We start from the raw sequence: 23,358 nt of genomic DNA, 5'->3' as shown, positions 1-23,358 counted from the left end.
GGAAATTGTGGAAAAATCAAATGAGAGAAGGGGGGATATATTGTGTGGGAGGTGAGAAAATATGGGGAAGCGAACTGCAACTAATTTTCTTTATGAATTTAAAAGCGGGAAAAAGGTGCCATGAAAATCTTTTTCTATTCTTTAATTAGTATCTTTAAATAAGAACAAAATTAAAGCTTCAAAAAATATAAATAAATATATCTTTTGAAAGGTATTTATAAGAGTTAATTTTATAATGTATTAGGAGGCTTTATAGTTAAGAAAAGGATGGAAAGGCAAATATATTTAAAGTAGAATGATATTTTATTTGAAGAACTTATATTAAGGCCTGACTTTATCTGAGATTACTTCTAAAAAATGTCCATAAACTTGTTTTTCTATTGAATATATTACTTAAATAAATACTTACAAATTAAGGTATATTTTCATAATTTTTGGCTTTATAGGTTAGAAAATAGAAAGATATTTAGAGTCGAATTATATTATACTTATAAAACTTATCTTAAGGCTTGACTTTATCTGAGATTATATTACTTAAATAAATACTTACTATTTAAGGCATATATTTATACTTTTTTAACACCCGGCTTTGCTCCTAATAATTCCACATAGTTCTTTCTATTTTTGGTAACTTATCAATCTGCTCTACATTTGCTTTTATCGTTGCTCCATTTTATTGCTGTTGTGTCTATGCGCCTACCCCAAATAAAAATAATCGAAAACTAATTTTTCTTTTCCATTCTGTTTACTTGCAGGTGAGATAACAGCTAGTTAATTGAAAAAAGAGAAGAACGGAGGAGAAGAGAAGTAGAGGCGGGGCATTAGCAGGTAACAACAGGTATGTGTCGTGTAGATGATGACCCAGTTGGACGGGCCTTTTTTTCCATCTGACAAATGAAATGCAGGCACCAAGCTGACACATGCCATGGGTGCAGTGAGTCGCAAGTTGAGAATGCTGAATGCCTGGATTCCTCCAGTCTACAAAATTGATATATAGATCTATATAGAATAGGAAGGAGAGATTCATAAACAGCAGATCCTCTCATATCTTATCTCAGTCAAAAGCAATTGTTGCAACCCCATAAAAGGAAAGAAAAACATTATTTTTGGGTTGAATGGGAAACCTAACAACTGCTTTAACAGCAAATAACTCATTTAAATATGCCAGTACTAATATAAAAAAAATAATTACAAAAAAAGGGAGACTCTTATATGTATAAAAAATATGGTTTTTAACCTAAAGTAGCATAATTTTCATACTTAAAATCTATTTTGTAATACAAAATTTCATTTTATTATTATTTCTTTTTTAAACCAAATATCTCATTTGATGTTTTTTTTATATTTAAAGAACTGTAAACAAAAATATTTCAGTATATGTAGATATTATTATTTACACACATCTTACACAATATTCTACACATTTTACCAAGACGCCACAAGTCTACAGCGGCTTTTAGTGTAACTTAAGTTATTGTAGTTTAGTGGCCCACTGTGTAGATGGCGCTGCCAAGGAATACAAAAACTAACACTAATACAGTTAATATCTTCATTTTCTTAAACAAAAAGGTATTTAAAAGATATGTATATAAACGAGAAAATAGGTTTATTTTATTTCCTTATAGTGTTTCATCATAAAACATTGATTAATAATATTAATTTTACAAATATGTCTACGGTTTTAAAGCCTTTGCCTGACCACTAGAGATCGCTTTAGTACATCAAGTTTTCTGTCTTTGGTGTACTTTTTAAAAATTTGCTAAATATATTTAATGAAATGAATTTTTTAATATTTTCAAACATAGTTAATGAAGTAAGCTCAAGGTCAATGAAGTTGTCTAATTAGTAAAAATAACTCATAATCAAAATCAAAATAAAATAAAAACGAAAAAAAAAATTGCAAATCAAAAATTGGGTGAAATGGTGAACGAACTTGGCTTCTAGTTTTTTTTAATATTATTATTTTTTTTTATCTATTTGCCTGTGTCTATTGTTTTAACAATACACTCACACTTCAATAAATAAATACACAAATGCTGGGACAATGGACCAGTCGAGCAACTTGGCAAAACTGTGAAAAAAAAGACGGTAGAAAAAAACGAGACCAACAGCTGGGAACTTTTCTATAATGAAAACCACACACACTTTTCGGCTACAGAGAGAGAAATCAGCAGAGACTTTGATTTCAAGCTGAAATTACACACAAAAGTCGGGCTTAAAAGTGTGAACTATATGGAATTTACAGATGTTTTACAGATTTAATAGTATTTTTATAAATTTATACATTTGTTATGCTTTAACCTGGATTAATATTCCTTTGAGTGCATCGGGTGTATGTTTCCCTCACCTCCCCTCTGACTTATTGCTCATTAGTTTTGTGTGCTCGCATTTTAGCCGATGACAAAGCCAAATTTATGTGTGTGTTTTTTTTTATTTGTTGTCTTTAAGCCAAACGGAAGTTTTGGCTGGCTACAGTTTTGAAGAGAGTTTAAGCCAAAAACAATGGCAATTTCCTTCCACAGAGACTCAGTTAATTGCAAAAAGAAAGAAAGAATCGTAGGTACTGCTAATGATGTCTTGATTGATGACTCACCTGAGTGATTGAGTGGCTTTCATGCGAATTAAATGCAATCAGAACTTGATGAGCCACTCTTTCTCTACATTCGTTTGGCGAAGAAAAAAGCGTATTAATAGGTAACAAGTTAGCTGAAAGTACAGTAAAGACTCTCAAAGGAGCTTACTTATTTATAAAGGTTATTTGTAGAGTATTTTGTATCTTAAATTAATTTGAAAATGTATATATGTATATTTATATATATATTCATTATTCTCTTTTATAACAGCTTGTAAAAGAATCAAGACTGTAACAACATATTGTATTTATGCATTAACATAATTAATTATTTTTCATTTATTTATTTTTCTTGCTTTTTGCTGTTGTTGTTTGGTTTCTCTCATTAATTATGCCAACGTTTGTGCAGTTTTCCTCTGTGCTTTTATGAAAAAAAGGAAGCTTTCCAGTTCGTTTGGTTTCATTGCGCGAGAATTTTCCAATGGAAAATGCGCAACAACAACATGGCACCTCGAAGGCCATGCTATTGTTGTTATTTATTAATTTGGTACCAGAGAAGGGGAAAAAGGAAACTGTTAATGACGATGATTACCATCCCGGGCAACCTTATCCTCATCCTCATTATCAGGCGTCGTCACCGACGTCGTCAATCGATGTTCTCTAGGAATTGTTTGCCGCCTGAAGTGAAGATCAACGGGGACTTAACAATGCCAACGAAGACGACCAAGACGACCAAGACGACCAAGACGACGTCCTGGCGTCGCCTCAAAATTCCTCCTTTGGTGCCAGGCTTCCTTTGTCTCTTTTCCTTTGGTTTTTCCTCTCACATAAATTTGCATTCAGCGCCGCCCAGGAAGACGATCTTTCTGGGGGGTATATGGGTTTTATAAACAGTTTGAAGTGCAATTTAAATATCATTATTTGTTGGATATTCTTTTGTTTAGGAAGTATTTACAGGGAAAAATTTTTAGAACAAAATCAAATTTTAAAAAGCTCATAACTAAGCAAAAACTGCATTAATTTTAATTTAGAAATCGTTCCTGTGTTAGTTTTTTGGTGGTTAATAAATCTACATACTAAATTTAATATTACAAAAAATCGAAATTTTTGCCGAATTTTGTACATTTTAATTATGTAACCCCTATAAAATTATGAAAAAATTTCAAAATTTTTGTTGTCTTTCCAACATGGTTAGAAAAACTCTCATTTTAATGCTGATCAAGAATATATATATATACGGAAATGTCTCCTTCACTGATTAAAATTATTTTTTCCTCTGCAAGATTTTTAAAATCGTAATTTTTATTTGATAATTTTTTAAATATTGTTTTATGGGACAATCAAAGTTTAAAAATCGCATAACTTTGTCAAAAATGCATAAATCTCAATTCAGAAATCGTTCCTGTGTTAGTTTTTTGGCAGTTAATAAATCTGCATACTTAATTTACCTTTTAAAAAATTTCAAATTTTTTGTCAATTTTTAAAGATTTTAACGTTACATTGTTATAAAAATATAAAAATGTTATAAAATTTTGAAAAATATGTTAAAATTTTGTTTTCTTCCGGAAGTATCTAGAAAGAATCTCCTGTTTATGCTGATCAAGAATATAGATGGTTTATGGGCTCGGAAATGACTCTTTCTATATATTTTAAGCTTCTGACTGAAATACAAGGGCATAAAAATCCCATTTTTGTTGAAGCCTTAATTATGATTTCAAACTCTTTAACATTTAATATTAACTCTAGGGTATTGAATATTCGTTGACTTAAATATGGTGTTGCACTTGTTGCTACTTCTACTTGGTCTTCTTCGGGTTGCTCTTGTTTTTGTTGTTGTTGCAATTGCTAGTTGCATCCCCTTTTCCTGTAGTTTTTTTGTTGTAGTATTTTTTTTGTTGTAGTATTTTTTGTTGTTATATTTTTTTTTGTAGTATTTTTTTTGTAGTATTTTTTTTTGTTGGATTTTATACTTGCAGTAGCTTTTTGCTATTGTTGTTTTTGCGCATTTTAGTTTGCGTTCCGCTTGACAAAGTTCTTCCTCACCGTTGTTGTTGTTTTTTGTTGTTGTTGTAGTTGTTTTTTGTTGTTGTTGTAGTTGTAGTTGTTGTTGTAGTTGTTTTTGTTGTTGTTGCTATCTCTCTGTCCGGTGGTCATTTGCGAACCAAACAGAGAGGAACAGAGAGAGAGAGGGAGAGATAGCAAAAGATAGATAGAGAGCGGTCTAGCTGACTCTCTCAATCGCACTGAGAGATTTTTAGTAGATTAAAAGCAGATTAAATACATCAAAAAATATATATAATTTGCAATTTTTGCTGGTTTATTATTTATAATAAATTGTGAAAGCTGTTTAGAAATGATTTTTATACTCATATACAAAAATATATATATTTTGCTGGTTTATTATTCATAATAAATTGTGTAAGCTGTTTAGAAATGATTTTTATACACAGATTAGTAATATAAACCGGTATTTTTTTCTCGCAGTGCACACCTGTGATCGCTTCTCTTTCTCTCCAACACACACAGCCTTGTGTGTGTGTGTGTTGTTTTTGGGAGCGTGTTCCCACTTCATTTGTATTTTTTTCTCACATTCACTTCGGTTCCGAAATGCGTCGACGTCGGACGTCGCAGCCGCTGGCTGTCGTCGGTACTTTGTTGTGGTTGCTGTTTGTTTTTTGTTGTTGTTTTTTAACTGCTTAAATAATGCTTAAATATTTAATGCAATTGTCTTGACGGTTCGGAATTAATTCGCAACAAAATATATAGAATAAAAAAAAAAACAAAATACCAAGCTAAAATCAAGTGTTATTATTATTTTCTTGTGTTTTGTTCAAGTGCCAAAAAATGTGCAAGAACTTGGCATTGTTGCAATGCCACAGTTTTAAGGCCACTGTATATGAGTGTGTTTATGTGTGTAAAGAAGAATTTAAGGTTTATCTAAAGTGCTATCTGAAAAAGAGGAGAAAAATATATATCTAAACTGGCAAACACGCAAAGAAACAGTTGAGATTGCAGATAAATTTTGCAGATAAAGCGAATTTTCTTGTGTTATTTTTTTGTTTAAATATGTGAGAAGAGAGCAAACACTTGTTGTTTTCTTAGGGTTGATTTTCCTTCATTTCATTCTTTCGAAAATGGTTTTTCTGTTTGGTGCTTAGCTTCCCATGACGATGATCAAGGAAATGCAGGAAATGTCTTGACATGCAAAAGGTGCACTGGAAGAAATTAATCCATCCATTTAAATATATTTTGGTTTGCTATTTATTTCTTTGAAAGAACCAACATATAACTATATATAAAAGGTTATCCAATTTATAGTTTTTTATATAATCTATACTTAAAAACCTTATAAACAAAGTTCAAATTAATTTCTTTCCTCTAATTGCTTAGGGTCACCTCACACCTGTTTTGTAGAAACACCGACCAAGAGTGAGAATTATTCCCACAATATAATGTGTATATATACCATATGGCATTCCCTTGTCTTTATTTATGTGACTTCTTTAAGGGCTTCCCTTCGAATCGGATAGGATAGGATCCTTTGACCTTTTTGTCTGAGCCGTTTCCTTCTCTGTCAATTAACTCGGGATGCCTAATAAATCCATTTTGGGTTTCCAATTTCCAGCTAATTAAAACCAGACAGTGTTACCACATTTCTTAAGGGTGTAAAGGTGTAAGAGGATGCCTTTGAGGAATTTAGTTACATTCCGGCTTAGGGTTTTTAATTATTATTGATTGTGTCTTGGGTTTATGGGATTAATACTACCTGCAGATCCTAGAACTTCTATACCTTTAATATCGGGTGTATTTATGATGTATTTGCTATAGTATTAGTCCTATCTGGAATTAAATTGAGGTTTTATAATTGAAACTTGATTTGATCAGGTTTGTTTTTGTGAGTAAAACTCTTGAGAATATTTCAGAAATATATTTCCAATATTTATGTAATGTTTGTATCATAGTTTAAAGTATTTTAAACACTTTAAAGAGTTTAGAGTTAAGATGATCTTTTAATTTAGGTTCTTCAAGCTTAATAGCTTTGTAATGAGACTGAAAATAATCAAGGCTTTCTCTTAATTTAGCCCAAGTTAAATAAGTTTTAGTTTCCCTATATATAATCCATGTTATAACTCCAACTTTATAGATTTAACTTGTATATAGCCTTGATTCTGGTGACTTTCACTTGACAGGAATGCAACTAGAACCAGAATCCATATTCGAATGAGAACGACTCAGAACCATAGAACACTCCAATGGGGGGAGCAGGTTCCCAGCCCAGGGGCGTGGTTAACAGAGGGGGTTGGTGTTGGTTCCACCAGTTGGAGTTGCCGCTTGAGTTGTGCTTTTATTTTTTATTATTTTTAGCGTTGTTTTGTTGTTTTTTTTTCTTCTAGTATTCTGCGGTTGGCCTTCACTGGCTTTGGCATCGATTGGGTGGGTTTGACCCACTGTAGTGGTTCCACCTTGGCTAGTTTGGATTCCACAAATACTATTTACTATTTGTACAATATATATCTGTATTTATACTATATATATATATATATATAGAGGCCGTTTTGCTTTCGATTCTTGCAAGTATATCAGCACCGGGCATTAATCTTATCATCCTCCCCAGATAAAATAACTTTCGGGTTTATATGACTTTGGTTTCGGTTTGTTTTTTTGTTACGATTTTGATAAAATATTTGTGGCAATAGTCAATAGAAGAATTTGTAGCTTTAAAGGGGGGGTTTCTTATTTATTTCTTTATTGATTATGATCTTGATGCCATAATCATTCTTTTAATCCACTTTCAAGTGGTTTCTTAAGTTGTATTTATGTGTTTTAATTTTTAATTGTATTAGTTTCTCGATCGTTCCAAGGGTACCTCTATGATATAGTAGTCAGATTTTCATAAAATGTTGCACAAAATTTTAGAATAATATATAAAAGATATATATTAAATTTGATACAAATCTGTTGAAAAATGAAAAAGTTGCTATTATTTTTTCTTTAAATTTTCGGATCGTAAGAACCCCATAGTTTCATTGAAATAGCTTAAATTTGTTCCAAAACAAATCTTGCACGTCTGTGCTTCTAATTCTCAACTTGTTCTAACATCCCCGGAACGAAGTGGCTTCTACCAGCCAGGTCTCAGATATGTGTTGTGTTTCAAAAGTTGCAAGTCATTGTTTAGTAGTGTTCAATTTAAGTAAGTGATACTTACTAGTCATAGATACTTACTGATCATATTTACTTATTGATCATAATTAATTACTGGTCATAAAAACTTAATGTTCAGAGTTACTTACTGCTCAGAGTTAATCACTGCTCATAGTTATTTACTGATTATAGTTATTTAATGTTCATAGATACTTACAGATCATAGTTATAGATGCTTAGTCATAGATGCTTAGTGTTCATTGATATTTACTGATTATAGTTATTTACTGATCATAAGTAGTGTTCATTGATACTTACTGATCATAGTTACTTACTGGTCATAGATACTTACTGTTCAGAGTTAATCACTGATCATATTTATTTACTGATCAGAGTTACTTACTGCTCATAGTTACTTTCTGCTCATAGATACTTATTGATCATAGTTACTTAATGTCCATTGATACTTATTGTTTAGAGTTACTTACTGATCATATTTATTTACTGATCATTGTTACTTAATGTTCATTGTTACTTACGGATCACAGTTACTTACTTACGGTTGGAGGTGACTCCTTACTGCATTGCAAACTTCTGACTGAAAATATATACTACCCTGCAAGGGTATAAAAAATACAACAAAGGCAGCTGAAAAGCCACAATAGTGACGAAAGCTAAACAAAGTATAAATACCAATAAATCGATGATTGTTGGCCATCAAACAAAACGAATCAAAACAATCGAAAATGAACAGTTAAAAGCCGGCTTCGATTCCCATCGCTTGATTAACTGTTTGCCTTTGGAGAGTGTGTTGTCACCAAAGTGGCTTAAAAATAAAAACTGAGTAAATAAAATACAACAAAATAAAACTTAAACTTGTTGGGGAGACAGATATATACTCATATATATATATACACAGAGAGGGAGAGAGAGAAAAGTGACCGAAGACAGTGAGTGAAAGTGACAGTGAACTCAATTGACCTGAAACGAATGCGAATTACGATGGAAGCACGTGGTTGCCTTAATCCCCTTGCCTTTCCCTCACCTCCTCTAATCAGTCTTATCACCAACATTTATGGTAGATAAAAGTGTATATAACTAAACTACTTAATAACGCTTGCATAATGAGAGCCAGCGGAGCACAGACATCAAGGTTTTCAAAAGGCATTTAAAGTAATGCTTCTCTTTTTTTAGGGGGTTTCTACACACAGAAAAAAGTGATATAAACATTTTTTTTTTTTTTAATTTTTAAGATATTTTGAAAGATATTTTTTCCAATTTACAATAAGTTCTTGAGTTTGTAACAACAAATTATGTGTGTTTTGCTAAGCACATGAAGTTCCCTTACTTATTTTATTTGCTTCTTTTGACAGCAACTCTTCTTGTTGTATTTTATAAGAAACTCTGGTAAATTTCAACAATTTAAATAATATATATTATTTACATATTTTAATGAAAGAAAAGACATTATTTTAACTACATATTAAAAGGTCTAAAAATTGGCATAACTAGAAGCATGAGGCTTAGAACCTATTGTAAAATAATACTGACAGACTTCCTCTTTCAATAACTTCATTCTATAATTTATTCTTTATTTTATTGATCGTTGTCTCTTAATTTTTTACCAGTGCATGCTTGGCTTTTACTTTTCTTCCAAATTTATACAAAACTTCCGCACTTCCTCTACCTTTTTCACGTGCAATTAAGCAAAAGTCTCAGCTCTCTCGCAGACATTTAAATCAATTAAAAATCTGTGTTACTCAATCACAGTGAATGAGTGCGAGTAAATCCCCCCAAAAGAAAGGTTCACTCAACTTTATGGAACCAGTTGTGTGTGTGTTTTTGGTTGAATATATTTTACTTACTTTTCGGCAATGGCAATTACGAGTTAGGGTTTTGAGGTAAGCGGCTTTTGTTGTTCAAACATTCGTTTTGTGCGAGTGCAGTTTATGACAACGACGACGACAACGACGCTCCACTTTATAAATGGCTTTGGCCAGGAAAAGATGAAAGTTTTTCCAAGCCCACTCAACAGCAATTAATATTATAACGTAACAAACATACAGACACGACAAAAAATAAATATAGAGCCGCATTAGGTAAACAATTTCAAAGTACATAAGGTCTTTTGTGTTTTCTCCCCGCAAATGCTTCTCAATTTGTCAAAATGTCCAAAAAACAAGGGTCTTGATCTATACTACTATATATCTGTATATCTCAGTATATATATCTTCAAGGCCCTGGCTCACAAAAGGGTGTGGGGTAATATATCTTGACAGTATTTTTTATTTACCCCTTCAGCGGAAATGTGACCCAATAGCATGGCTTTGCGAAATACGATTTTCGGATTCAAGTTTGCGGAAAATTTGTAAACTGAAAAGGAGAAGAAGGTTTAATTTTCACACTGAAATTAGTAGAGTCAATTTTTTGTTTGGTTTTAAAAGTTTCATGGTTAAATAGAAGGTATAATCTTAATATTATATAAGTAATTAAAGATTGCTTTGCTTATTATGCATAAAGAAACCATACAATATAGAGTAAGAATAACTTATACCAATCTCTCTCCCCTTTGATCTCTCTGTGTAAAATATATCTCATAGATACAAATGCAATTTCCTTGATCTTGGGCCTAAAATGTCACATAATTACCAAGACAGAGAGTAATTAAGCCATGGCTAAAACAGAAAAAAAAGGAGAACACAGAAGTGGAGAGAAAAAAATAAAATCAAAAGCAAAAGTTGATGAGCCGCAATATAGTTGGTTTCATTTCCCCTCCTGCTCTTGAAGTTTTTCTTCTACATTTTCTTACTTTTATATCACGCATGATGGGTGTTAAAGGTTCAGGGAAATGGCCTTAGTTTTTGTGCCTGCTTTCGAGTAATTACGGAAGGCTTTCTTTTGGCCAACAACCTGGGGAGTAGTGAGTAAAGTCAAGACTTGAGTTTGAGTTTTGAATGATGCTTAGGTTGGATTTTCTTTCTCCTCCATTGTGAAACATTTCCCGGGTGCCAGCGACCTCGGTACCATGGGAAACCTATATGTATATATAGTATAAATGAGAGCCACTCGATGTCATATCATATCGCATCGCTCCGATTGATAATAATTAGAGTGCTTAATGTGATTGGGAAAGCCAGAGGTCCACAGATATAGAAAGCACATTGGAAAGCGTTGACATTAATAGCCTTAAATGGCAAATGGTTGTTGCTTTCGTGCCTGGGGTTTTCCACTTAGCCAGCTTTTCCTTCTGCCAAGCAGCTGTTGTGACTGACGATGACCCCCAGCTGCCCTTGTGTTAGTACCATTTTCCTCATTACGATAAGTATGTTTTCAGCTGGGGATTTGCTATATGGATCGCTAGAGATCTCTTTGGAGACAAACAGACATTCTCACTTGTTATTGACTGCTAATTATTTGTGTAAACTATTTTGCCAGCCTTTGTTTTCCGCTCTTTCTGCTAATAATCATATGCCAAGCGGCTGAGAAAGGTGTTACCCGCGTTGCCTTTCACTTGAAAGATCGAACTTGATCGAGTTTTGCTCAAGTTTTGCCCAAAGAAAAAGTGTAATTGTTTATTTTGATTTAAGAAATGAGGGTTTCAGGTACTTGAGCGGTATTTCTGTTTAAAGCAAATTAATATCGATGAGTGAGACATGTGTGGAGTTGCTCTCTAAATAAATATGAATAAAATCGAATAATAAACATGGGTGTTATGAGACAATAAACATTCTGCAACATTTACATGGGTGTTCTGAATGTTGCTCAGCATGTACCTAGCAACAAGTATCCCTTTTTAAATGTTGTTTTGAATGTTCCTAGCAACATTTGTACTCTTTGGAATGTTGCTTTAAATGTTCCTGGCAACATTTATCCCTATTTAAAGTGGCTTTAAATGTTCCAATTTTCAACATTTTCTGCTGCCTTTTGATCAGTTTAATTAAAGTTAATGATAAATTCAAGCTTAATTAGACCAAGTTTGTTTTAGTTTCTTTACGTATTTAATTGATTAATAATAATATTTATTAATTAATTACACTCTCACTGCCTTGGTTACCGGGTATCTTATAGTCGGTAACATTTGACTAACGTGTTTCTATTTGTTTTTTAGGTGCCCTAGTTTACTTTTTCTGCTAGCAAACCTAAAGAGAACCCTAGTTAGCAACTTTAAACCCTGGCTTTAGACTACAACTTGACTCTATAAAAATATTTTACTACATGTATTATTAACTCTTTTTGTTGTTGGGAAAATATTTCCATGAGTTTTCCTCCGTTATTTACAGGCTTCGCCTCTCCTCGTCTCTGAGTAACAACAATAATAACATTTTTTTTTTGCAAATCAACAATGGCTGGCCACGCCTCCTCTAAGGCCCCTTTCTGATTGCACTTAGCTAAGCTTATTTCAGATTTTTTCCACCTTTTTTTTGTATTTATTACTTTTTTTTTGCATACATTTTTCCCCCTGGTTTGGTACACTTCATTATGGCCGCCCTTTGAGCTGCATGGCATGCATAATGACAACGTGTAATTTGGCCTTTCTTTCTCTTCTCCTGCATATTTCTTGCACGTTTGTTGTAATTCACATATATATTTTTCTTTTTCTTATTTTCCATCATTTTTCACCTCTATTTTTCCCTGTTTTTTTTTTTTATTGGGAACCTCACGGCATCTCGTGGGTTGTTAAAGGCCTGATTGCAAATTATGGCTGAAAACTGAAAAGCTTGGGCGAAAAGTCAGGCACAAAAGGAACCCTGAGGAGGGCGTGGCGCGGTTGCTTTACAAAAAAGCCTTCATATGATCGCATTTTATGCTAATTTACGAGTATTTTCCTCTCTTTTATTCAATTAATTTCCTCCTCAGGGGAGTGGCAGCTAATTCCATTATAATATGCATATACTATATATATATATATATCTATATATCTGTGTAATCTATAGTTGGGAGTATCTATCGATCAGGCGAATGTTTATTTATACTCAAGAAAGGGATTTGCTAATTGATAATTCAAATGAGTGCGTGGCGAGCATGTGAACGAGTGTTATGAGTGTGCCTTGAGTAATGGAAATGTATAAAAGTAAATACAAAAATTAATAATAAATTCATTTTGAAAGATAAGTTAAGATGAGCTAATTTGTAGCCAAGAAGTTATGTTAAAAGTAGTAATACCTAGTTAAAATCAATGAAAATGAGTTGAATATATATGTAAATATAATTAAAATGTACCTAAGAAGCATTACACATAAGGTAAAAGCACTTACAAATTAATTGAGATCTGTCAAAATGAATGAATTAATTTCAATTAGCGACATAAACGAATGGTTAAATCAATCAATGAATGCAAGACTCTATGAATGAATGAATGACTGAATGAGTAGTGAGTGAGTCAACTCGTTTTCCACAATGGTTCACGCTTGAATGGAAATGTTAATGAACGCGACAAGGCAGGTGGATGGATCCCCTCCCCTTTTCAATATTTTTGTTTTTACCCTCTGACCTTCCAGCGAGTGTAAGTGAATAACTAACTTATTCATTCGAATGAGCATGTGGATCACATCGATTATTCGATTATTCCATATTTTTTACATTTGTCTGCACATTTTTTTTTTTTTGCAGCACAGACAAAATTCGTTTAATTTCTGCACTCGACTTGGGTTTTATTTTTGTGTTTTTTTGAGCCCAAAACAAATATTGTCTCGGCCCAAAAAAATATTTATGCGTGGCTCTAGGGAGGCAGGCGGCACAGTTGAGGGCAATTTGGCAGCAGTCATGTTTTATTTATATAAACATTTAGTACATTTTTTTTTATTTTTATTTATATTGATATATAGATCCTATAAATCATAAATATTCTTGATAGGCATCATTTGAACGATGGGAATATTTTAAGAGAATCATTTAAATATTTTCTAGTTACACATATTCATCTAATTTGATATAAAGCCGTTTAATATCATTTTATAATTTAATTAATTAATTAATGTCATTAAAATCGGAGGACTATATGATATAGAACCGATCTCTCGATTCTCTCGCTCTTTATCTGCATCTGCTTCGGTGTGTCCATATTTCTCTTTGTGTCTCTCTAGAGATATCGCTTACTCTCTAACTCTCTCTACCTTTCTCCAGAGGTATCCCTTACTCTCTTCCTCTCACTTTCTCTGCTCTCTTTACTCGGGGACTATAAATACAGGCACACCCTTGGCGCTCGCCTCAGCCCGTCCGCAGCCTCCCGGCTGTTATCATCTACAGTAATAGTGGGAGTGATAGTGATAGCCTAGTAATGAGTGCCCTTCGACCCCAAAAATATATCTTTGGCTTACTTATGATCCATTTCATGTTCGAATTAATGATTCTTCAAGGGTATATAAACAAGGATAGCTTGCCTTCTTGTTATAATTATTATTATTCTTTTCTTTATTTTGGTATGATCTGATTGTCATTTTTGATTTTGGTATTTTGTAATATCTTTTGTATGCTATGATACAATGGGATTTTAGTATACCCTTGCAGTCAAAAGCTTGTTACGCTGTGAAGGAGTCATTTCCAACCCTATAAATCATATATATTCTTGATCAGCATCAACAGGCGAATCTTTCTAGCTATTTTTGAAGGAAAAAATTTGTTCTTCAATTTTTTTCAAAATTTTATAAGGGGTTACATCGTTAAAATGATCAAAAATTGGCCAAAATTTTAGTTATTTTAAATTTGTACATTGAGTATGCAGATTTATTAAGCTTCTAGAAACTAAAATAAAACAGCTTTCCGATTTAAAATTAAGGCTTTTTTGGCTGAGTTCTGAGTTTTTTAAACTTTGATTTATCGTTAAATTTGTCGTTTAAATATAACGATAAATAACGATTCTAAGAATGTGTATATATTAAGCTTAGTTATGATTGATTTTCAATACAATCCTATAATTCAATTATAAATTACAAGAGTTATATAAACTTTGTCTTTTGGAAGTTAGTAATCTTTCTGGTTTTATATATATATATATATATATATATATATATTTTTTTTTTATATTTTCTAATATTAGTATATATTATAATATAATATTTATAATATATTTAATGTTTTTTATTAGTTATTGTTCTTATTCGTCTCTTGTTTGAGTTTTAATTTAATGATTTAATTAAGGAACTCTCCTTATAAAGTATACACAAGTTCTTTTCAGTATTTCTAGGTGTTTTTCTTTGTTGGTGTATATTTGTAGTATTATTTTAACGTATTTCCTTGGTATTTTTATTATTTCTTAGTATTTATTTTATTAGAATTCGTACTACTGAATATACTGAATTACTATCACTTCCAGTATTTTGATCATTTGTGTGTGGACTGTGTGTGTGCCTTTTGGGGGGTGTCTCTGTGTGTGTGTACAGTCACTTTTTGCTGTGTGTCTAAAATTTCTAGTAAGCAAATAAATCGCATTGTGGAAAGAGTGGAGAGATAGGAGGAGAAGGAGGAGGAGGAGGAGAAGGTGGAGGTGGGATCCGATGCTTGGCATCTCTTTTTCCATTTTTTTTCTGTTATTTCTATTATTTTTTCTGTTCATGCTTCAGCGCGTTGCTGGCGCTTCGAAAATGGCAAGCGAAGCATTGTTGTTGTGAGCCCGCCGAACGTCGCATTTATTACAGGTGTGTCCCAAGTCTACACCCCCCTCTACACCTCTGCCCCTCTACCCCCCCTTCCTTGCTGCCTGCTCAGGTTCATAATCACTGTGAATTTGTGTGCGAAATGAGTGCAACTGTTGCAACTGCCACTGTCCGCTGTCAGTTGATTTATCTATATATTAATGCCTTTATATACGTATTTCTATATGGATATATGGATATATGGATATATTATAGGCAAAATGCCTGAGCACGAACATGTAAAGAGGGGGAAATAGAAATACAAATAATAATGCCAGGCCGTGCAACTTGTTGCAGTGTTTTCCATGAGGCAAGCGGGAAGTTAACTGCATGGAAAAGGCGTCTATCTCTTTAGAATCCGAAAACCAGTTTTATTCTAACCACAATGTAAAATAATTATAAACTTATGTACATGAAAAATGGGGTTAGATATGTTTTTTTTGGTGAATGTGAAGAATAAGGAACAGGAAAGTTGAACTATAACTTAAAACAGGATAAAACTTTATTCCAAGTTATAGAGATCTTAAGATCTTAAGTTTTCTAATTCTTTTAACTAAAAACTTAAGAGTATCATTAATTTTCAAACGGAAAACTCTTCGAAAAACATTGTGATCTTTACTTATTTAGATACAACTTTTGGTAATATAAACTATGTTTTATTTGCACTTTATAGGAAAACCAAAGGCATATTAAATTAAATTGAAATGCAATTAAATATTTAATTTAATAAAAATTTCATTTCACATGGATTTTATAAATCCTTAATTATTAGAAAGAATATATTTTAAAAATTCTTAAATTCTTAGTACTTCCCGAAGCTTTTTGAGTTTGTTTTTCTAGAAATTTGTCTCTTGTTTCTATTTATCTATCTATATCTTTAGGACTTGTTGTTGTTTCTTCCATTTGTTTATAATTTCGATAAGAGAATTTGTTTAGTATTGATTATGTTTATGATTGCTTATTTTTATGATTGATTGTCTCAACTTCCTGTGTGTTTATGCCTGGTTGGAAATTTCTTTTGTTTATCTAAAGTTTGCTTAGAAATTAAATACTGCTGAGAAAGAGTGTTCATAGCTCAATAATAATTCAAGAAGAAAATCAATAGGGTTTTTTAAGTTCTTGAAAAATGTATCATGTTGTTTTAATAAATTTTACAAAATGAAAAGAACAAATTTACTACTTTTACTCCACTTTTAGACACCTTTATCAAAGTTCTTTCTTCTTGCATTTGGTTAGAGTAAAACTCCTTATCAAAGATAATATTCAAGTGTCGCCACCTCATTTTACATTATCTATTGTAGAGTTTTCTGAAAAAAAAATTACTCTTGGCTTCCAATGTCGTTCTTGGAGATAGTATTTCCGTATTCCTCTGATAAGACAGCCAATTTCTCACTGCATTTTTGATAGCATTTCTGATAAGACTGTCGCATTGCATCATCGATAAGAAGCTAGATTAAATCAAGAATAATAATAATATTGACAAATGCAAGTCGTGTGACTAAGTGCGTTGAATCATAACTAAGATATATACTTATATACACACTTTTTGTTTTTTATTGTGTCTGTGTTTATTTAGCGGTGATATGTTCCTCAAATTACGAATAATCGGTAGAAAAAAACTGTGAACAGTGCAAAAACGTCAATGAAAAGGCAAGCAACAATAATAAAAACTAACAAAAAGGAGAATAAATTACAAATTATAAATAAATATTGAATAATTATTAATAACTATTAATTAATAAATAACAAGCAGTGGAGCAAGTGTGCTTCCAGCCAAAAAGCAAAGACCAAAGATTGGAAAATGTTCGATGTGCCGCCCAAGTGCCCGGCATTGGCCACCAAGTTGGGCGGCCTCTTTGGGTGGCGACACACCTACAAGGTGGCAGCCAAGCACGAGGGGATTCCCCATGGTCAGCTCCACAAGTCCTATTCCCTCACCCTGCCCAAGAGGCCGCCCTCGCCCTCGGCCTATTCGTGTGTTAAGGTAAAGATATATCAACCGAAGATGCATCCATAAAAGATATTCAAAAGATATATACACTGGGAGAATATCAAGGATCTAATATTTATTATTTTATAAATTTATTATGTTAAGTTTAATGGGTTTATGGGAAATGAGGGTAGATTACTAAAAGTGTCCTAATAAAGTATATCTCTCTGTTATGAAATCCATTTCCCTCATATCATATATCATAGAGTTGGAAATTCTTGTTTATACTTTTCATATACGATAAACATTTCTAATCCATAAAAGATATTCAAAAGATATATACACTGGGAGAAAACCAAGGCTCTAATATTTATTATTTTATTAATTTATTAAGTTTATTTTAAAGGGTTTATGTGAAATATGGGTAGATTACTAAAAGAGTCTTAATAATGTTTATCTCTCAGTTATGAAATCCATTTCCCTCATATCGTATATCATAGAGTTGGAAATTCTTGTTTATACTTTTCATATACGATAAACATTTCTAATTGATAAACATTGATTATGGCTCACATTTTTCCCTGTGCTTAGATATATATTTATATATATACATATATATATATATATATATGACAAATCCAATAACAATCTCTTTTGGCATTCCTCCGGTTCGTTGCCAAGTCCCACACGACGACGACACTTGTTAGTTGTTCAGCTGCCACGCCCACATTTTTCATCGTTTTTTTTTATATATATATGATATATGAGAACGAGATCGTTGTCGGATCGTTGCCGCATAATTTCCATTGACAAATGACCATAAAGAAATATAATCAAAGAAGCACAGTGGTGTCAACTAGATTAATTTTAAAGGGAGTTTAAAGGTATACAAGAAAATGAATACAGATGAATATATGGAGAATGAATGAATAAACAGCTATGGTTAATATTTATCCTGTAGCTTAATTTATAATTAAGTATACAGCGTACAAACAAATAAATAAATCAAATTATGAAAACAAATAATAAATATAGAATAAAAAATTTAGAGATTAAGAAGTGAGAAATATAAAATTTATACAAGAGTGTTGCATATATTATAATAATATTTTAAAATTAATCAGAAACAAGAAAACTAGTACAAATCTTTTCTTAAAACCCCATTATTATATAAAAATATATGATATATTAGTTTCTTAAAAACCCCAATAAATTTCTATACCTTTTTAAGCCATTTTTGATCCACTGTATTGGGCAAAACTGCATTCTTCACGGCAAAATCACGATTTTCGATGCTGCAAACGCTATAGAATGCCTGAATGAATGTGCGTTCTTTGACCCACAAAAACCAGCAAACAACAACAACAAACACCACCAAAAACACCAACAAACACACCAACAAACAAAACCATGTGAAGAAACAAACCAAAAACGAAATAAACGAAGGAGAAGCGAAAAATAGCCGAAATTATTGCGCCAAGTTGACGTTCGACGTTCCAGTTCTGCAGCCTCGTCTCAGTCGTTTGAGCCTCCAACGCTTTTGACTGGTTTTATTTGGGCTTCTTTTTTGTATTTTATTTAAGCCATGATGCAATTGTTTTTTTTTTATTCACTGCACAAAAAAATAAACAATCTTCTGTATTGTAAACTTAATTAAAACGTTAAGTTGAGAAAAAGGATAGGAGGAGCTTAAAAAGAATCTTAAAAACAAAGTTATAGAGAAGAAAATGGATATATAAAGTAAAATTATATACTAGTAAAATTAGATAGAAGAAGAACTCCATAGTTTCATTGAAATAGCTTAAATTTGTTCCAAAACAAATCTCGCACATCTGTGCTTATGATTCCCAACTTGTTTTAACTTCCCCGGAACGAAGTAGCTTCTACCAGCCAAGTCTCAGATATGTGTTGTGTTCCAAAAGTTGCAAGTCATTGTTTAGTAGTGTTCAAAATTAGTTACTACTGATCATACTTACATACTTACTGGTTATAGATACTTACTGATCATACTAACTTACTGGCCATAGTTGCTTAGGGTTCAGAGTTAATCAGTGATCATATTAATTTACTGATCATAGTTGCTTAATGTTCATTGATACTTACTGTTTAGAGTTAATTGGTAATCATAGTAACTTAGTGTTCAGAGTTACTTACTGCTCATAGTTACTTGCGCACATCTGTGCTTATGGTTCCCAACTAGTTCTAACATCCCTGGAACGAAGTGGCTTCTACCACCCTGGTCTCAGATATGTGTTGTGTTCCAAAAGTTGCTAGTCATTGTTTACTAGTGTTGAAAGTTAGTAATTTATCATATATACATACTAGTCTTAGGTACTTAGTGATCATAGTAAATTACTGATCATATTTATTTACTGATCATAGTTACTTAATGTTGATTGCTACTTACTGATTAGAGTTACTTACTGGTTATAGATACTTAGTGATCAGAGTTACTCACTGGTTATATATACTTAGTGATCAGAGTTACTTACTGATTTTTATTATATATTTATTGTTTCTATGATTGTTTCGTCTTTAAGAAATATTTTCTAATATTATTATTGATAATTATCTCTAGTTCCCATACTATTTTCCTCTCTGCACATATTTGTTGCTAGTGTCCGGCAGTTGGCATTTTGGTTGTGGAATCCATTGGAATGCCAAAGGCAACGCCAGTTCCTTGCCTCGAAAACACTGCAATTTGGGGCACTGGAGGTCGAAGCGATCTCTGGCTTATTTGGGAACTCGATCAGAGAGTTCAAGTTGAGCCCACGTGAGGCGAGATGGAGGGATTTGGATTTGGATTCATAGATTCACAGATTCGGACACCGAAGTGACTCAACACGTAGAGTGGTTGCTCTATGAGGAAGCAGCACACAGATGCTGTTGCAGATGCCATGAGGATGATGTGCTGTAAAAAGCAACTCCACGAGACGATGCGTCTCCAAGACTGAGAAAAGATTGCAGATATCAACGAGGAGGAGGAGGAGGAGATGGAGGAGGAGATGGAGGAGGAGCTGGAATTGTGTGAGCTGTTGGGCAAGACTTCCGCGCCACATGGTCTTAAAATAATGGAGAGATGGAGGTCCATGGGTTTATCTTTATAGGAAGTCAAGAAGGGATTTTCATAGTAATTTTCAAAGAGGATTAGTTGTTATATGAAATGGATATTAATTAGAAAGATAGCTAACTATATGTAAAAATATATAATTAAATACCATTCTTTATAGTTTATATTATATATTCCGAAATCATATTATTTATATATATTAATACTTATTTCCCATTTTCTCTCCCTCTCCATATACAGCCCGATTCCTGGGTGACGGTGACACATCTGCAAACCCAATCGGGCATCCTTGATCCGGATGACTGTGTCCGGGATGTGGCCGATGATCGGGAGCAAATACTGGCACACTTTGAGGACCCTGGACCGGATCCGGGTGTAGCGCAAGGTGGCGGCGATGGAGCCTCTGGCAGTTCATCCGTGGGCACTGGTTCACCGGACATTTTTCGGGATCCCACCAATACGGAGGCACCCACATGTCCCCGTGATCTGTCCACACCGCATATCGAGGTGACGAGCACCACATCGGGTCCCATGGCTGGCCTGGGTGTGGGTTTGATGGTGCGTCGGAGCAGTGATCCCAACCTGTTGGCCTCCCTCAAGGCGGAGGGCAGTAACAAGCGTTGGTCAGCGGCAGCGCCTCACTATGCCGGCGGGGGTGATTCCCCCGAACGCCTGCTCCTGGACAAGGCCGGTGGTCAGTTGTCGCCGCAATGGGAGGAGGAGGATGATCCCAGTCAGCAGTTGAAGGAGCAATTGCTACACCAGCAACCGCATGCTGCGAATTCGAATGGAACAGCGGGAAATCATCAGCCATTCGCCCGTTCCGGACGCCTTTCCATGCAGTTTCTGGGCGATGGCAATGGCTACAAGTGGATGGAGGCAGCGGAGAAGCTTCAGACCCAGCAACCGGCTCACCAGCAGGCTTACCAGCAGTCCTCATCCTCTTCGTCAGCATCGGGAATACTTGGTGCCTACTCCAGCAAATCCCTGCCCAGGGAGACCAAGAGGAAGGAGCCATTGGGCCAGGCCTACGAGTCGATCAGGGAGAAGGATGGTGAAATGCTGCTGATTATCAACGAGTACGGAAGTCCACTGGGACTCACTGCTCTGCCGGATAAGGAGCATGGCGGTGGGTTGCTGGTGCAGCACGTGGAGCCAGGAAGTCGTGCCGAAAGGGGAAGACTGCGTCGTGACGATCGTATCCTAGAGATCAATGGAATCAAGCTGATTGGACTCACCGAATCCCAAGTGCAGGAGCAACTGCGACGCGCCCTGGAGAGCTCCGAGCTGAGGGTGAGAGTGCTCCGAGGTGACCGCAATCGGCGACAGCAGCGTGACTCCAAGGTGGCCGAAATGGTGGAGGTGGCAACGGTGTCACCAACCCGCAAGCCACATGCAGCTCCCGTTGGCACTTCCCTGCAGGTGGCCAATACCCGTAAGCTGGGACGAAAGATCGAAATCCTGCTGATGAAGGGCCCCAACGGACTGGGCTTCTCGGTCACAACGCGGGACAATCCTGCCGGTGGCCATTGTCCCATCTACATCAAGAATATACTGCCCCGAGGAGCTGCCATCGAGGATGGACGTCTCAAGCCAGGTGATCGCCTGCTGGAAGTGGATGGTACTCCAATGACGGGCAAGACACAAACCGATGTGGTGGCCATTTTACGGGGTATGCCAGCGGGAGCCACTGTCCGAATTGTGGTCTCACGTCAGCAGGAGTTGGCCGAGCAAGCAGCTTCGGGTGAACAGCCCACGGAGAAGTCCGCCTCGGTGGCAGTTGCTCCCCCAGCACAGGTGAATCCAGTGCCAGTGCCGGTGCAGAAGTCGAGCAGTGCCAGATCCCTGTTCACACAGCACCAACAGCAGCAGCAGCAGCAGCAGTTGCTCAACGAATCTCAGCACTTTATCGATGCGGGCAGCGAGTCGGCAGCTTCCAATGTGAGTTTAGATCAAGAAAACCCTTTAAGAACTGATTAATTCTGCTTATTTCCCACCCACAGGATAGCCTCCCGCCTAGCAGCAATAGCTGGAACTCCCGCGAGGAGCTCACACTTCACATTCCCGTCCATGATACGGAAAAGGCCGGCCTGGGTGTCAGTGTCAAGGGCAAAACATGCTCGAATTTGAATGCCTCCGGATCGAGTGCCACTTCCGGTGGTAGCAATGGTCAGCTGATGAAGCACGACGGTGATCTGGGTATATTTGTGAAGAATGTGATCCATGGTGGTGCTGCCTCTCGTGATGGACGTCTGCGAATGAACGATCAGTTGCTGAGTGTTAATGGAGTCTCGCTGCGAGGCCAGAACAATGCCGAGGCCATGGAGACACTGCGTCGTGCGATGGTCAATACGCCGGGAAAGCATCCGGGCACCATAACCCTGCTGGTGGGTCGCAAGATCCTCCGTTCGGCCAGCTCCAGCGACATTCTGGACCACAGTCACAGTCACAGCCATAGCAATAGCAGTAGCGGCGGCAGCAATTCCAATGGAAATAGCAATAATAACAATAGCAGCTCCAATGCCAGCGATAATTCCGGAGCCACGGTCATCTACTTGAGTCCGGAGAAGCGAGAGCAGCGTTGCAATGGCGGTGGCAGTGGAGGTGGTGCCGGCAATGAGATGAATAGGTAAGGAATACCTTTAGTTATAACCTTGCTATCAGTTTTTTAATGCATTTTCTTCATTTGCAGATGGAGCAATCCCGTTTTGGATCGTCTAACCGGTGGCATTTGCTCCTCAAACTCAACGCAGCCATCGCAACAGAAGCTGCAGCAGCAGCAGCAACAGCAACATCCCTCGCAGCAGCAGCAGCAGCAGGCACAGTCTTCGCATCAGCAGCGTCGCCTGCCTCCGGCTCCCATTTGCAATAGTGCAGCTTTGCGGAACGAGAGCTACTACATGGCCACCAATGATAACTGGTCACCAGCGCAGCTGCACCTGCTCACTGGCCATGGCAACACGGCGCTGCTCATCGAGGATGATGCTGAGCCCATGTCACCGTAAGTTTACCT

At 35.3% G+C, this 23,358-nt stretch overlaps 1 protein-coding gene across 9 annotated transcripts in view; it reads left to right on the top strand.

Annotated features, from left to right (window-relative positions):
- baz (par-3 family cell polarity regulator) overlaps positions 1-23,358 on the top strand; it is a 45,291-nt gene that overhangs the window by 18,027 nt on the left and 3,906 nt on the right. For 2 of the 9 annotated variants that reach the window (XM_020952743.2, XM_086836749.1), the window contains exons 1-5: positions 5,160-5,307; positions 16,922-17,329; positions 20,586-22,286; positions 22,349-22,974; positions 23,038-23,346. In XM_020952743.2, the coding sequence (XP_020808402.2) occupies positions 17,147-17,329; positions 20,586-22,286; positions 22,349-22,974; positions 23,038-23,346 (2,819 nt within the window). In that variant the 5' untranslated portion in view covers positions 5,160-5,307; positions 16,922-17,146. Of the gene's footprint in view, positions 1-5,159; positions 5,483-16,921; positions 17,330-20,585; positions 22,287-22,348; positions 22,975-23,037; positions 23,347-23,358 lie in introns of those variants that run through there. The other 7 variants (XM_086836755.1, XM_086836752.1, XM_086836754.1 and 4 more) reach the window with 4 other exon arrangements.

The sequence above is a fragment of the Drosophila serrata genome, unplaced genomic scaffold, assembly GCF_035046125.1.
Source record: "Drosophila serrata isolate PLE 108 unplaced genomic scaffold, ASM3504612v1 contig_293, whole genome shotgun sequence".
Classification (NCBI taxonomy): Eukaryota; Metazoa; Arthropoda; class Insecta; order Diptera; family Drosophilidae; genus Drosophila; species Drosophila serrata.
Note: the sequence above shows the minus strand (reverse complement) of the source record. Positions and strands in the feature narration are given on the sequence as shown.